Source organism: Micropterus salmoides, unplaced genomic scaffold (genome assembly GCF_014851395.1).
Source record: "Micropterus salmoides isolate LMB-PRFRI ecotype aquatic unplaced genomic scaffold, ASM1485139v1 Ms_hic_scaffold_21, whole genome shotgun sequence".
NCBI lineage: Eukaryota > Metazoa > Chordata > Actinopteri > Centrarchiformes > Centrarchidae > Micropterus > Micropterus salmoides.
In genome coordinates, this window is record NW_024041262.1 from 13,447,168 (window position 1) to 13,461,673 (window position 14,506).

Here is a 14,506-nt window from a genome sequence, read left to right on the forward strand (position 1 = left end):
CCCTGTGTGTTACCTATGATGTAGTGATACATGTCATTTCTACAAGATCTTGGTTGGGAGTTGCACATGCGCAGTACCTAGTTAAGGAAAAGCCATTCAGAAGCAGTATAGGTAAATACGGCTTCGGCTCAGGGGTGATTTCAATCTGAAAACGTTTTGCACCGGTTTGCAACATTTTCGGATTGGACGACATGTTTCGCAAGGTTGTGCAACGGGCTTCGAGGTATGTTTTGTTCTGTTGTGTGGGCGTGTCAGAGGTGTTACCCAATCAGCTGTGACAAGTTTGTAAACACAACGGTGTTAAAAAGGCAGGAAAATGCAGTGGGCTTGTGTAAACGACAAGGTGTTCAGGGAACCACTGTTTCAAATGAAAAAAAGGTTTTGCAACGTTTTGTTGGCACTGAACGCCTATATCTTCCCTTTACCAGCTTAGCAACATAGACTGGAGCAAGAGTTTCAGAGTGCCGCGTTATTAATTTGTAACAAATGTATCTTTCATCCATAAAGTTTTAAATGAGCTCTGTCTACATCACGGTTGACTGCCTGGAGGTTAGCTAGTGTTTGGAAGGGAGAGGAGAGGCAGCAGGCGGACGTCTTGTCACTGCAGCTCAGAGGGTTTTTCCACAGGTGTTTTTGAGGGCGTGTCGGACTAGTCGTTTGGCAAGCATTGACGCGTTTTGCTGTGACGTCGCAGCAAAGCGGAAAAAAAGGCTGGACTACAAACGAGCTGTTTTCAGGCAGTTCAGAGCAGTGTTTTCTGTGGGAGATGGTGTGGTGTATAACATATGTGCATTTGACCATTACAGTTTAACATAATGCTCTGCAGCTGGGGAGAGGGACAGTGAACCCTTAAGGGGAAGTAATGATTGATGGGTGTACAAAGAGTGAACCCTACTAAGGAATTTGACCTCTGACCCAGTGGTAGGGGGAGTAGAGATTAGTGTGTATGAAGGGACTGTGCCCTTATATGGTATTTAGCAGATACCTAAACATGTCCTATATAAGCTGTGTTCGATGTACAGAGAGACAGAGTGGTCATCGGGCTGGGTCACTCTCCAAGCTGCTGCAGAGCTTGTAATTGATGCTGAATTCTTTGATGTAATAAACTTTTATAACCAAGAACAGTGTCAAGCGGATTTCTTCTCAACACATCATCGCAGCATTATTGTTCGGACACCACAATGGGAACTCCTTTTGGGGTAGACTTTTTCACCCTGCAAACCTATTACATGCACAAAAAAGATATCTAAGTCAATAAAGGAGAAGGAAAAAGCCAAAAGCTCTTTTAGTTTGTTAGCTGTGCACAATGAATGTTTATATTGATTTCTTCAATTCCTAAATGCAAACAGACATTGGTGTGAGAAGTGGACTGAAGGCAACTGACACACAGTAGTGGAAACTTATTACATATTAAATTAAGTACAAAGCTGAGGTACTTGTTCTTCATTTGAGTATTTCCATTACTACTCCATTACATTTGAGGGAAATACTGTGCTTTTTACACTGCATATATTTAAAAGCTTTACTAAATACAGATTTTCAATACAAAATACATGATCATATAAAATATGATGTTGCCATAGAGAAAACTTGGCAACAGAAGATATACTCACAGGAAGGGATTAGTATATTTAATAATACTCAACTCACAATAAATGTAGGATTTGTAAGTATTTGAGTATTTTTATATTGCACTATTGCTACTTTCAGTTAATTAAATAAAAAATCTGAATACTTCCTCCACCACTGCCGACTTACAGTACCTGAGGTGAAACTGAAATTGAACTGCTTGACATGCAGTTACCATCTAAAAACTACAGATACTATTTATTCTACATATTGTATATGTTTAAACCAGCCTTCAGTTGGAGGACGTGTTGAAAGAGTTAATAATAGAAGCAGCCTTTGCAGCAAATCAGCTGAAGCTCAGAACTGGCTGATTTGTATTTGTAGCTTTTAACAGGAGCTTTCTGGCCCAGGGGCCTCTGAACACAGCTGTGGTGGAGAGGGAGGGCATGTAGACGACAATGATCAGTGAGCTGTGTGAGGGTTTGTCCGAGGCGCCATCAGCCATGCGGTCAGGGCATCACCTCTGTCACCCACATAATCTAGTTAGCAGCAGTGTGTCTGGTTCATTAAACATCCATTCACCGAGTAGAAAAGGTTACTTGCCAATGCAGATGATTTGATAGATTTGTAGTACTTAATTATTTGAGTCTTTTCTTTTCAATACTCCACTACATTTCAGAGGGAAATACTGTACTTTTTACTTTACTATATTTATTAGATTATTAATATTTTTGCATAAACGACCTGAAGAGCTTATAAAATAGATTTTGTTAAAAAATTTAACTACCCAACAGTATACACAAGTACAGCTGATGATTATTCGATGAATCAATTAATTGTTGATTTACAGACAATTAATCAGCAACTATTTTTTTTAGTCGTCAAAGTCATTTTTCATGCAAAAACATTTCATGGTTCCAGCTTCTCAAATATAAAGGTATGCTGCTTTTCCTTTTAATCACTTTTATGTATTTTTAATCATTTTGAAATTTGGACTATTGGTTGGACAAAACAAAGCATTGTGAAGGTGCCACCTTGGGCTCTGGGTATTTGTGATGGCATTTGTGATTTTTTACAAACCAAGCAATACATTAATGGAGAAAACAATTATTAGTGGCAGTCCTGTACAAAATAGCAACGAATCTGCACCACCTCAACCATCATACAGCACGAGTAATAATAATCCAAAGATATAATATATAAGAGTATAAAGGTCACAGGGGCCATTTTTCTACATTGAGTAGTTTTAATTTTAATACTTTAAGTACATCTTCTTGATTATACTTACAGAATTTTTCACATGATTTTCAATGCAGGTCTTTTACTTGTATTTTTCCAGTGTGATATTGGTACTTTTACTTCAGTGTAGGAGCTGAATACTTCTTTCACCACCGGCGGTGCAGTCACCAGGCTGAAACTGACAACAACTCAGAAACAGATATATTTAATTCCTGGCATGTTACACAGGGCTCCTGCCAAGTTCTGGGCCTCCTGAACCACTCAACAACCCCAAACCCCTACATGGCTTTCACTATTCACAACCGCTGTTTTAGAGGACCAATTGTGGCCCGGCACAGCACTCTCACAACCAATGGGAAACCGCATGTAAGAAGTTTGATTAGCTGTCACAGAGTAACTACGTGTCACCTTGTGTGCACAGCTGTTTTTATTGCATTGAAATCTGCACTATAAGATTAGAGCAGCCAATACTAGGGATGCACAGATCTGATACTGATTTCAGATACTGACTCAAATAGCTGGATTGGCCGATCTATTCAGTTCAATTACAGGTGTACCACATGATGCATTAGCAGTGTGCTGGTAGACCTGAACATTTTGCCAGGAGAGCTAACACAGCGTTTTGTTTTACAAAGTTAGGAAGCAATATCTAAGTCAAGCCTGATTTTGCCTTATGCATAAAATAATGATTTCCAGCCTGATCTCACAGTGAGAAATACAGCTTAATTATTTAACACTGGTATCCGATCAGTAGGCCTACTGGGCATCGGCCGATACGCAAAGCACAGATCAGTGCATCCCTAGCCAATATCTACATGTGGGCAACAGCAATAACATCAGATATACCATGAGTACATGGGTATCATCATCATCACTTTGATTAGTAGGTGAAACAAACTATGTACTTTCTCAACCAGTTGAAATAATAGGTTGCTAATGGGGTCAACTTAAAATGTCTAAACCTGTACATTTTGTTGTTTATAGCCTACACAAGGTCTAAACTTTAATAAACATCTTCCCTCAGCTTTGTAACAAGCACTGATCGGACCAAATCAAACAAATTCAGTTATGGAAAAACTCACAAATGTACAAATCTGGTTCTAAATCTTGTTTGTAAAGCAGGACTATTGAATGGTACGATAGTTTAAAGGACTTTCATGGTCACTCTGTGCTCTTTTAAACAGCAGTTTCTCCAGACATCATCAAACTGAGAGAGAACATAATGACTGAAGTGTACAATGTAAATGCAAAATAACAATGTTGCAAATGGTTTATCCTGATTAGATGTATATAGTCTGTTATCTTTAGCGTTACAAACATGGATGGTGATATAGCCTAAGCCTAAATTAGCCATTACAAACCAAAACACTTGCTATTGTCTAGCTGCAAAGTATTATGGGATGAATTATGTATAGAGCTACAAGGATTAGGCTACTTGACGTTCGTTTGGTAAATAGAAAAATCTGTTTCTATTTTGAGAATCGATTAATTATTCACATCAGTCTTTTAAAAGAAGATTACCTAGCTCCAGTTGCTCATTTGTGAGGATTTTCTGCTTTAATTTGTCTTGTGATTGTAAACTGAATATCTTTGGGTTTTGGACAAAACAAGTAATTTGAAGGTTGTGATGAGCATTTTTCACACCTTCCTGTCATTTCATAAAACCGAAAGATTATTCAATAATGTAAAAGAAAAATCACATCAATTGAGAATGAAAATAATGCTCCTAATTATATGCACTGGGTGAAAACAGTCTAATACAGCTCTTGTAGTCTTTGACAAGCAAGATGCACTAAAAACATAGACTTAACATTATTTGGTGAATTATAGGACTTGAAAAAAAAAACATTTTCTAGAGAAATGCTAAACTTTTGAATCCCTTTAAAAACTTCCAAAACAGTCCCTCAGACTTGCTCATAGCTGCTCAAACTGGGTTTATTGAAACATTATTCTCCACTGTTGTGCTTGGCTCGACATCTGCTTAACCTGTGCGAAGGTAGGCTCCTGGATTCTGGTAGCTGTAGTCTGGACAGACTTTTTGAACCAGTCTGTAGTCTGTGCTGTAGAAAGACACGTAGATGCAGATAACCTGAAAGGGTTTGGAGCACATCCAGGTAACGTGGCTCTGGGTCTGCTCCTGAGCGCATGTCTTGGAGGGGTCGTAGTTGCACAGCATCACCTTTTTGTTCCGTTCGGTTTTCTCATAGTCTACCCTACAGTTGAATGTCTTCGAGTCTTTGGGGTTGACCACACTTTGGCGCTCCAGATCAAACTCCACCTCTTTCATCGGTGGGACGAGACTGACAGACACATTGCCCACACCTGTGGAGTTGTGGCGGAAGTAGACTCCGAGAGAGCCGTTCCCGTGATCCACGATCTTGCCCATTATCAGCAAATTCAGTTTGACAGTTTTGATGTTTGAATAAAACTCGCCCCAGCTGAACGTCATGATGGGACGAAGCTTTAACTTTAAGGATGGGTTGGAAGACGACTGGGCGTTTGCTCCAAGTATTTCCAGAAGTCCCTGCTTTGAAAGAGGAATAAAAGGATTGATGGGTAGTTTGGTGTTCTGATTCAAACTCTTAGTTTCAGGTGCCCAGTTTTTCTGTGAAGACAAGTCTTGGTCTCTGTTGAGTTCAGGTGATGATCTCTTGCTGAAGGTGAAGTTGCCAAGAACCAACTAGACAGACAATCAGGAGAGAAAGGTGGACACTGAGTACAACTGGAAGTAAATTAATAAGTAAAATAGAGCGGTGAAAAAAGAGAGTAACAATCTGTTATTCGGTTATAATTCCCTAAAAATATCTATTTTACAGCCCAAAACTTGCGAAATGTTAAAAAGAAATATTGAAAACATAATTTACATTATGAACACTGATGAAAAATACTGCATTCAGATTTGCTTTGTAAGTAGTACTACCATAAAAATGTTCTGAGGTGCCAAATATAAAATTACTTATCCTGAAGAATGGTCCCTTTTAATTACTGATGCAACTGCCTGTAAGAAGCATTTAACTACACACACTCACTGTTAAATTAAACTCCAAAACAGTATTGTATTTAAGTAGCTAATAGTTTATTTTTTATGTGTGTAAAACTGTCACAAAAAATATGGCTGAAAATAATTGCAGAAGTCACATAAGTTTCAGTATGTGGCAACACTAAGTTCTTGTGTAAATAGGGTTAGGGTTAGTTTTGTTTGTTTTTAATGTGACATGCATCTAATTGTTCAGTGCTTCTAGTTTCTTGTACTTACCAAACAAAAAGTTCCTTTCAGAAGTGTCCAAACAAAGCACTGCCTGGCAAACATCTCCATAGTGCATAAATTCCTGTCTGAAGATCCATCCACTCTCGCCAGAAGTTCATTCAGGCCGGGTTAACTTTTGGAAGTCCATGTTGAACAGCGACATCCACATTAAACGCTGAGAGAGTGACTCAGTTGCACTGGCGGGAAACCTTCTGCAGCCTCCACTCACAGCACGCACACTGGGAGGCTTTCTCAGATCTCCAGATTTTCAACACTCAGTTTTGCTGTGCCTGCCCTCACTCTCTCTCCCCTTTTCTCTGATTCACCCACCCACACACACACACACACACACACACACACACACACGTTTGTTCCACAGTCTCCGTGAGGACATCTCATCGACATAATGCATTTCCAAGCCCCTTACCCCTAAACCTTTTGCATTGCAACTATAAGCCTAACTCCAACCCTACCCCTCCCCTTATTGTAGCCTGAACCCTAAAAATAAGTCTTAGCCCTCAAAAAGCTTATTATTATTACATACCCTTTTTTAAGGATATGCAGTGTTGACAAGATCTCCACTCCTTCGCCTTGACAAACATCATGCATTATGCTGTGGGTAATAAAATAACTGAAACTTCATTCATGGTGTTTGGGAGGCAAACTAATCCAAGACAATGCGGTACTGCCATCTTGTGGCCACATAAAGTGCAGGCTGAGCTGGAATAGGGCAACCAAATAAGATGTGATTGTCCTACTATTAGCTTCATTATGATAAAATCCCCTAAAAACTGGTCACATCGTCATTCGTGATGAGAGCATTGTTTGAAAAGTGTCATTTATTAAGCGTTTAACACTCACAAACTCAGCAAATTTGCTTCACTTGGGTCTCATTTATAAACGCTGCGTACCTACAAAACAGGGCTGGAAACGTGCGTACACCATTTCCCAAGCACAGGTTGTGATCTATAAAAAAAACAAAAAAACAATGACAATGTGCGGAAATCCTGAACCATGTACGCACATTTGAGGAGAAATGAGAATTGGCGACTCACATGGCAGAAGGATGAAACGGTTTGAAATGAATAGGCCCTATTGTGTAAAATAAATCGAAATATTGCCTCTGGGTAACATATTATAGGCTTAAAGCCTTTCTGAATAAACAAACACCCGTTTGATTGATTTTCCCTGAAGTGCGCAAAAAACATCATTTAAGGTCACACAAAAAGAACCAGATGTAGGATAATAAACACAAACATCTGTTTCGGCAAAAGAATGCCTCAGATATGTTGTACAGTTTAATCGGGAATCATATTAATTAATACTTGCATGCAGTGCAATTTATTCTCATAAATAAGGTGAACAGGAGGACAAATTTAAATTGATGCCGTTTTCAATGCGTCAGTCGATTAGAGTGCTTTTCATGTATTGTTATCACATGTTGCCTTATCGAGCCAAACGCTGTGCGCCAGCGTGTGGTTGTGATGTGCTGCTTGTAAAAACACTTATGCACTTATTAAGTAAATCTTTCAGTGTGCTGCTTTTGTCATTAACAACAAGTCATATTTCTTTTCTCAGCCTTGTTAAGAGAGTGGACTGCTTGTACAGCCAAATAAATGTCTTACAGCCAAATTAATCTCTATTCAAACGGGGGAATCCAAATTAGTACCTGGGTCATCCTTGCGTGTGTGTGTCCCCTTCCAGGCAGCGACTTCTCAAGAGCGATGCCCCTTCCTGTAGATCAGTTACAAAGGAGTGGTGCTCCGGTGCCCCCTTTACTCCAGTGCACAAGCGTTGCGTGAAAGTGTGTTTTTTACCCACCAAACAACTTCAGCTTCACCAAAAAAAACGTCTGTGTCACACTTTAAATTCCGTTTTGTAGCTTATCTGTCAGAATTTGCCTCCTTTTCTTAATGGAGTCAGTATGTATCAATATTATAATATTATAATATGGCGTTTCACTGACCAATTATAATATTGTGAATATTATATTGAATATTTTCAATATATTGAATATGTTTTGGTGTATTGTGGCTTTTGGGCCCAATGACACTTTTAGTGAGGTTTCTATGCACAGTTTTATGAATGAGATCCCAGGACTGTGGTGGGTGTCATTTGATCAGATTTGATCAGTAGCCTGGATTTATAAGCCAACAGCCCCACAACTGTCATCAATTTTGATTCAAATATTGCTAAATCCTGGTTGGTGCTCAGAAGGACATGGCTGAAAATCAGTGAGAAGGGCACAGAGAGAAACACAATAAGGGAAATATCTCATGTCAAATAAACCAAAAACTGTTCTGACTTGGACTGAAATGGTAATCATTAAGCATTACTCTCAGAAAGAATCTGATTGAGAAATTACGTTTTGAGGGCCTTTAAGATGTTACATCAGTAATAATTACTCAAGACATTCTGGATAATTGGATCAAAGACAAACAACATTTTGTCACATGACAATGGACCCTCTGGGCCCAGATCTTTTGTGCTACACCACCAGCAGCCACTGACAGTCATGACTTTAAAACATTATTTGCAGTTTGTGCAGGTACAGATTAGGCCTCTACAGCTGCAGGGTTTTCTGCATGTTGCACAATTGTTATTTGAATAATACAAAGGATAATGATAATGTTTGCACGCTCTTAATCTCCTATCAGCCTCAAGACCAGGAAAGTCACGCTACATGCAGAACTGCACATGTGCAGAGGCAATAGTAGTGTGAATCGTTTCTAGTCATTGGAGAAAAATAAAACAAACTAAAAACTGTGATTCATCAACATTCAAATTAAAACATTATTTTGTGTTTGATCAAACATTGCCTCATTAAGTTGAGGATGAAAATGAAAGATGATTCCAGTAGTAATTTAATTCTATCACGTTTTAGATTTTTTGGGGGCCATAGAATCTAGGATTAACTAGAAAATCTTGCACTTCCTGCAATCTGCCTTTGCTTGTGGCTCAGGTCACATTGCAGGTTTTGTTCTTCTCGGATTCAATTTCTTGGGTCAGTTTAAGGAAGAAGATTTTAAAAAGTATCAAATGTCACTTCCAATTCAGGACAAAGTTAGAGAGAACGTGCTACACTCTTCTATTGGCCCTTTCCTTTGTTGCTTTACTGAGCAACAGGCAAACATTTTCATTTACCTTCTTGCCGTGTTCCAGGTAAAACTGACCGACTTTAATGATTTATAATAATAAATAATAATAATCTTTATTTGTAGAGCATTTTTCAAAAACAAGTTACAAAGTGCTTTAACAAGTGTAAAGACAATAATACCCAAAAGACAATAATACAAAAACAATACAAGATAAAAGCAAGAAAACATTGAAAAGACTAAAATACATGTTTAAAATAAATATAAAATAAGTAAAATAGAAATAAAATAAAAGGGATAAAATAAAGTCAAATACAATCGGGAAAGTTTCTCCTATAAAAGTATGTTTTAAGAAGGGACTTAAAAGAGTTCACTGTCTGAATTTAATAATGAGTACATCATAAGCCTAATGTATGAGCCTGTAGTACAGAGCAGAAAAGTGAAACACAGACACACACACACACACACACACACCAAGACTTGCAGCAAAATGAAAGTGTGTCATCTCGATCAATACAATCATAATCTGGTTTAACCAGAAGCACAGATGACAATCAAATAATACACTTTAAATATCATCCATTTGTTTTCCTTTACTTAGTGTGTTTCAACTGTTCAATTTGTTTATTTGTTATTTTATTCTCTTTTATTTTCTGGACTGATCTATCTTGATTGTTGCATGTAACTCACTTTCTAACTCTGCTCTGAAAAATGTTTAAATAAAGATTGTCACTATTATTCTTATATACCAGTTTTGATCATATAAACCAATGTTGTTTATATACTGCTTATAAATGCTAAATAGGGTGAGGCTTACAGTACCCATAAACCTAACTCAATTAACAGATGAGGACATATAAATATCTAAACAGGAATGGCTCTAACGACCATAATGAATGTCGTTACTATAGCCAGGAGCACTAAGTGGTATCAATGATCTTGGCAAACGACCCCCCAGAGGTTAAATAGCTGAGTTTCCCTACTGGTCAGTCAGAACTGAAGAAGTCTCTTGGATGAGGGACGAAACGTAATCTAGTATCCACCAGGTCCAGTTGCCCTTGTTTTTTAAGCTTCTTTGGAAATCTATACGGGCATTTCTGTAGTGTCACCTATCAACAAACTAAACTGTATATTTCACCATGGCAATTTGAAGAGTCTGTAGCACTACACACATTAGAAAACGGAGTCACCCTGAAAGTAATATTATTTGCAAAAACAGAAAATTAATTCCATCCATCCATCCATCGTCAACCGCTTATCCTGTGTGACATCGGGCAAAAGGCGACGTAGACCCTGGACAGGTCGGCAGCCCAACCGAAAATGAATTTCAACTATTAATTTTATGAACAGCAGTATGTATCCATGGCTGATAAGAGATAAAAATGAACACTCTTCTGCCAACAAGGAGTCACAGTAAAAGAAACATGTGTTAAGATAAGATAAGCTTGTGTACTTCTGTATAAATTGTCTGGGTTTCCGTTTCTTGTTGGCGTGTTGTCATCATACGTTGAGTGTCTCTCCTGTAACATGTTTGGACCCTGCTGGATTTATTTGGATTATTCTTTCTGTGTGGACGTTGCTTCTCATGTGGTGGACCTAAATTGTGTTGTCTAGTCTGTTGATGATGTAAATCTTACAACTGACTTCAGTTTTTAAAATGCTGCAATTAACCCGCAACTCTCCGTGCCTTCCTGACAGTATGACGCGACCAATATGGGCCCAGCAGACATTAGTAGTGGAGTGGACTATGATCTCTTAAATGTGGATTTCAATTCTGTGGACACTAAGCGCCGTAAATTTGTTTATAAGTTAATGGAAAAGAGAATTTTGGCAAAACCGAGATTGGTGAATATTCTTGGCATTGTTTGCTTAGCTGAAGAAAGACTAGCTATGCCTGGACACTTCTTGTGACTCTGAGGTTAACACTCTCTAACCACCAGCCATTGTCACTGCCTGAATGTTGTTCAGTAAGCTGCTTCCAGTCTGATCTCCTGCCAGTTGGCTAACAACCCCCGGCCTTCACCTCTGCCAGCCAGTATCCGGCCACCTGATCCCTGGCCCGCTGGCGCTGAGCTCCAGACAGCTAGCCGTCGGCCTGCTAGCCATCGGCAAGCTAGCCCTCACATGCCTGGTTCCTGGCCTGCTAGCAACAAGCAGCTACCAACCAACCAGCATGCCTTCTGTTTGGCAGCATTCTCCTGCCTGTATCATCTAGCTGACAGGCTGTATCCTATTTGGCTAGCGCTGGTAGCCCTCTGCCTGTCCTGCCTGTATCCTGTTCGGCTAGCGCTTCGGCAGCTAGCCTGCATGTCTGCCTGATCCTCTGGCTGCTTTCCCTGTGGAAGGGGATTCACAATGACAGAAAGACTCTGGGTCAATGACACTACTAGCCTATTTTTCTATGCGGGCCAAGTAGTCAGAAGAAGCACGAGCCGCTAGCCTTCTGGTGGCTATCTACAAGGCTAGCTATCCAGCTAGGTCTTCGTCTGATTCACGTCGAGTGAAATCCCCATGAGGGATACTTGCTGCTGCATTGCCCCTCTGCTGCCCAGCACCATGGAGGTTTCCCCTGTCTTACCTGATCGTCTGCCTGTGGCCCGGCCAACTCCAGCCACCACTGTCCAGTTGGCAGCCCAGCTGACTCCAGCCTCTGGTGCTCAGTTGGCAGGCCAACCAACTCCTGTTGCAGGTATCCAGTTGGCGGCCCAGCTGACTCCAGAACCTTGTCTGACAAGCCACACTGACAACTAGCAGTCTTTTGAAGTGACTCACATGGCCATCTTCTCTGGGACCCATGGAGGCCAGAGGAGGAGAAGTGGACATCATGATTCCTGACCCTATGGGCAGTCACCCTGGAGTCTCCATCACTTGACTCCACCGAGTCTTTGTTGACTTGCTCCTCACCTTGATCTTCGTACTAACTGCTGACCAGCTCTTCGTCCTCTTCACTGACCAGCTCTTCGTCCTCTTCACTGCCCAGCACCTCATCATTGCCACTGTTCATGCTGCGTAGGTCTCACTGCCCGGCATCCCTGAGATTGAGCGGCCTGGTGTCATAGAGATGGAGATGCTCAACACTGCAGAAACGAAGCTGCCTAGGGCTACAGAGACAGAGCTACTCAGAGATCCACAGACAGCTGGTGAGTGCCCCAGGGCTTCAGCTAGCCAGTGCTCCTGGGACTATACTGGCTTGCACCCCTAAGACTGTGTTGTCATGTGGTCCAGTCTGGCCATGTTTGCTGTTGGCTGACCAGCCGACTCCTGTTTCCTGTATCCAGTTGGTGGCCCAGCTGACTCCTGACCGTACTGAGTGGCAGCTACTTCCTAACCCTGTTTTGCTGCCATAGCCCCCTATTCTGGCTGTAGGTGAGCCAGTAGTATTGCAACAAATTCCTGCTCCTGCAAAGCTGCAACATTCACCTGACCGATGTCTATGAAGATTCTCAGTCATCCAGGTCATAGTTATCCAACGAAGGTTAAAATCAAGGGCAACTGGACTTGGTTGAAGATAGTGGAAGACGTTTCGTCCCTCATCCAAAGGACTTCTTCAGTTCTGACTGACTGGCAGGGAAACTCAGCTATTTAACCTCAGTGGGGTCGTTATCCCGGGTCATCGATACCGCTGGTTCGTTAGTGTTCCTTGTTGCTGTGATGACAGTCGTTACAGTCGTTAAGACTACCTGTGGCCAAGACTGAACAACCATCGTTGGTATCTTCACCTGAGGCCAATAGGTTACGTTTGTTGAGTTTCCTGGGAAGTGATGAAAGGACAGCATTGTAAGTGGGGGATAAGTGGTGGCGTAGACCCCCTCCCCTGTTCAATGTCGGCTTCTCAACCCTGGTGTAGATGGCTTCCCTGACTCCTCTTTCAAACCATCCATCTTCTCTGTCTAAAATGTGCATCTGGTGGTCCTCAAACGAGTGTCCTCTGTCCTTCAGATGTAAGTAGACTGCAGAGTCTTGACCTGAGGAGTTGGCCCTTCTGTGTTGAGCCATGCGTTTGTGTAGTGGTTGTTTAGTCTCCCCAATATACAGGTCTGTGCATTCCTCACTGCATTGGACCGCATACACTAGATTGCTTTTCTTGTGTTTGGGTGTGCGGTCTTTGGGGTGTACCAGCATCTGTGTGTCTTAGTGTGTTCTTGGGTTTAAAAAACACAGGGATGTTATGTTTGTTGAAAATCCTCCTGAGTTTCTCTGATACTCCAGACATGTATGGAATCACAATGTTGCGCCCAAGCCAGAGAGAAGGAACAGAACCACCTGAACCACCACTTACAGCCTGTGGATACCCTAAATGGACCTTTGTGAAGACAGCCACAAGATCCAAGAAGAACAAGGAGGAAAAGAAGGTCAAACGCAACAACATTGTGATTGTGGCCACAGGTAGTCTTAACGACTAACGAACACTAACGAACCAGCGGTATCGATGACCCGGGATAACGACCCCACTGAGGTTAAATAGCTGAGTTTCCCTGCCAGTCAGTCAGAACTGAAGAAGTCCTTTGGATGAGGGACGAAACATCTTCCAGTATCTTCAACCAAGTCCAGTTGCCCTTGATTTTAACCTTCGTTGGATTCACCTGACCCTTCTCAGCTGAGACAACCCTCTGACTTTGCTGAGCTGCCACCTGTTGACTTTGCCGAGCTACTACAGTCCCTGGACTTTGTTGTACTGTCTCAGCTACTTTTCCAGCCTCCAGATGCTGTTTTGCTGCAGCAGCTGCCTGCCCCTAGGGTCCAATCAGCTATCCAGCTAATTCCGGACCCTGCTGTCTCAGCTCCCTGCTCCTGCAGAGCTTCAGTTGATTTTGACGCCTTTGCTGCATCAACTCTCTAAAACCCCTGTGGTGTCACCGGTTTTCAGCCCAGCTGAATACTGGCACTGGTTCCCTGTTCTGCTGCTTTGCTGCTGGCTGTCAGTCCTGCTCTGCCTCCTAAGAGGTCTCACCTTCGTTGGCTTCCTTAGGGTCAATTCCTTAGGGTCTTCACCTCCATCGCCGGCCTCCTGTCCAGCCATCTGAGGGTCTTTGCCCTTGTCGACGACCTCCGGAGAGGTCTTGCCTTCGTCAGCCTCCTGTCCGGCTTCCTAAGTGTTGCCTTGCCCCCCTTGTTTGCCCTCTGGCTACCCAGCCGTAATTCCCGTTTTTGCCCCTTTCTGACTGGCCTGTTAGTGAGAGTGGGATACCACAACAGCGCAGCACCGACCCCAGTGGCAGTCAGGAAAGAACCCAAGCAGCCAGGACCCCACAGATGACCCGAGACCACATGCCATGGGGACAGCCCCTCCCCGCCCAAAGAGGGAATAGCAGAGAGTCCCCACAGCCAGGGAGCAAGACCACGGGAGAACCAGGAG

General features: G+C 41.8%; 1 protein-coding gene across 1 annotated transcript; it reads right to left on the reverse strand.

The window, feature by feature from the left end:
• Positions 1–2,795: 2,795 nt before the first annotated feature.
• Positions 2,796–6,346, reverse strand: LOC119916413 (neurexophilin-1-like). Its single transcript, XM_038736411.1, has 2 exons — positions 6,065–6,346; positions 2,796–5,488 (listed from the first exon to the last, which is right to left on the reverse strand). The coding sequence occupies exons 1-2, from the start codon at positions 6,122–6,124 to the stop codon at positions 4,790–4,792; spliced, it is 759 nt and encodes a 252-aa protein (XP_038592339.1). The 5' UTR covers positions 6,125–6,346; the 3' UTR covers positions 2,796–4,789.
• Between the last annotated feature and the right edge of the window lie 8,160 nt (positions 6,347–14,506).

What these genes read in the sequence shown, in the direction of transcription:
- LOC119916413 (XM_038736411.1), bottom strand. Translation starts at nt 6,124, where the DNA reads ATGGAGATGTTTGCCAGGCAGTGCTTTGTTTGGACACTTCTGAAAGGA. An exon ending in TGAAAGGAACTTTTTGTTTG is followed by an intron (nt 5,489 to 6,064) that starts GTAAGTACAAGA and finishes TTGTCTGTCTAG; the next exon opens with TTGGTTCTTGGCAACTTCAC.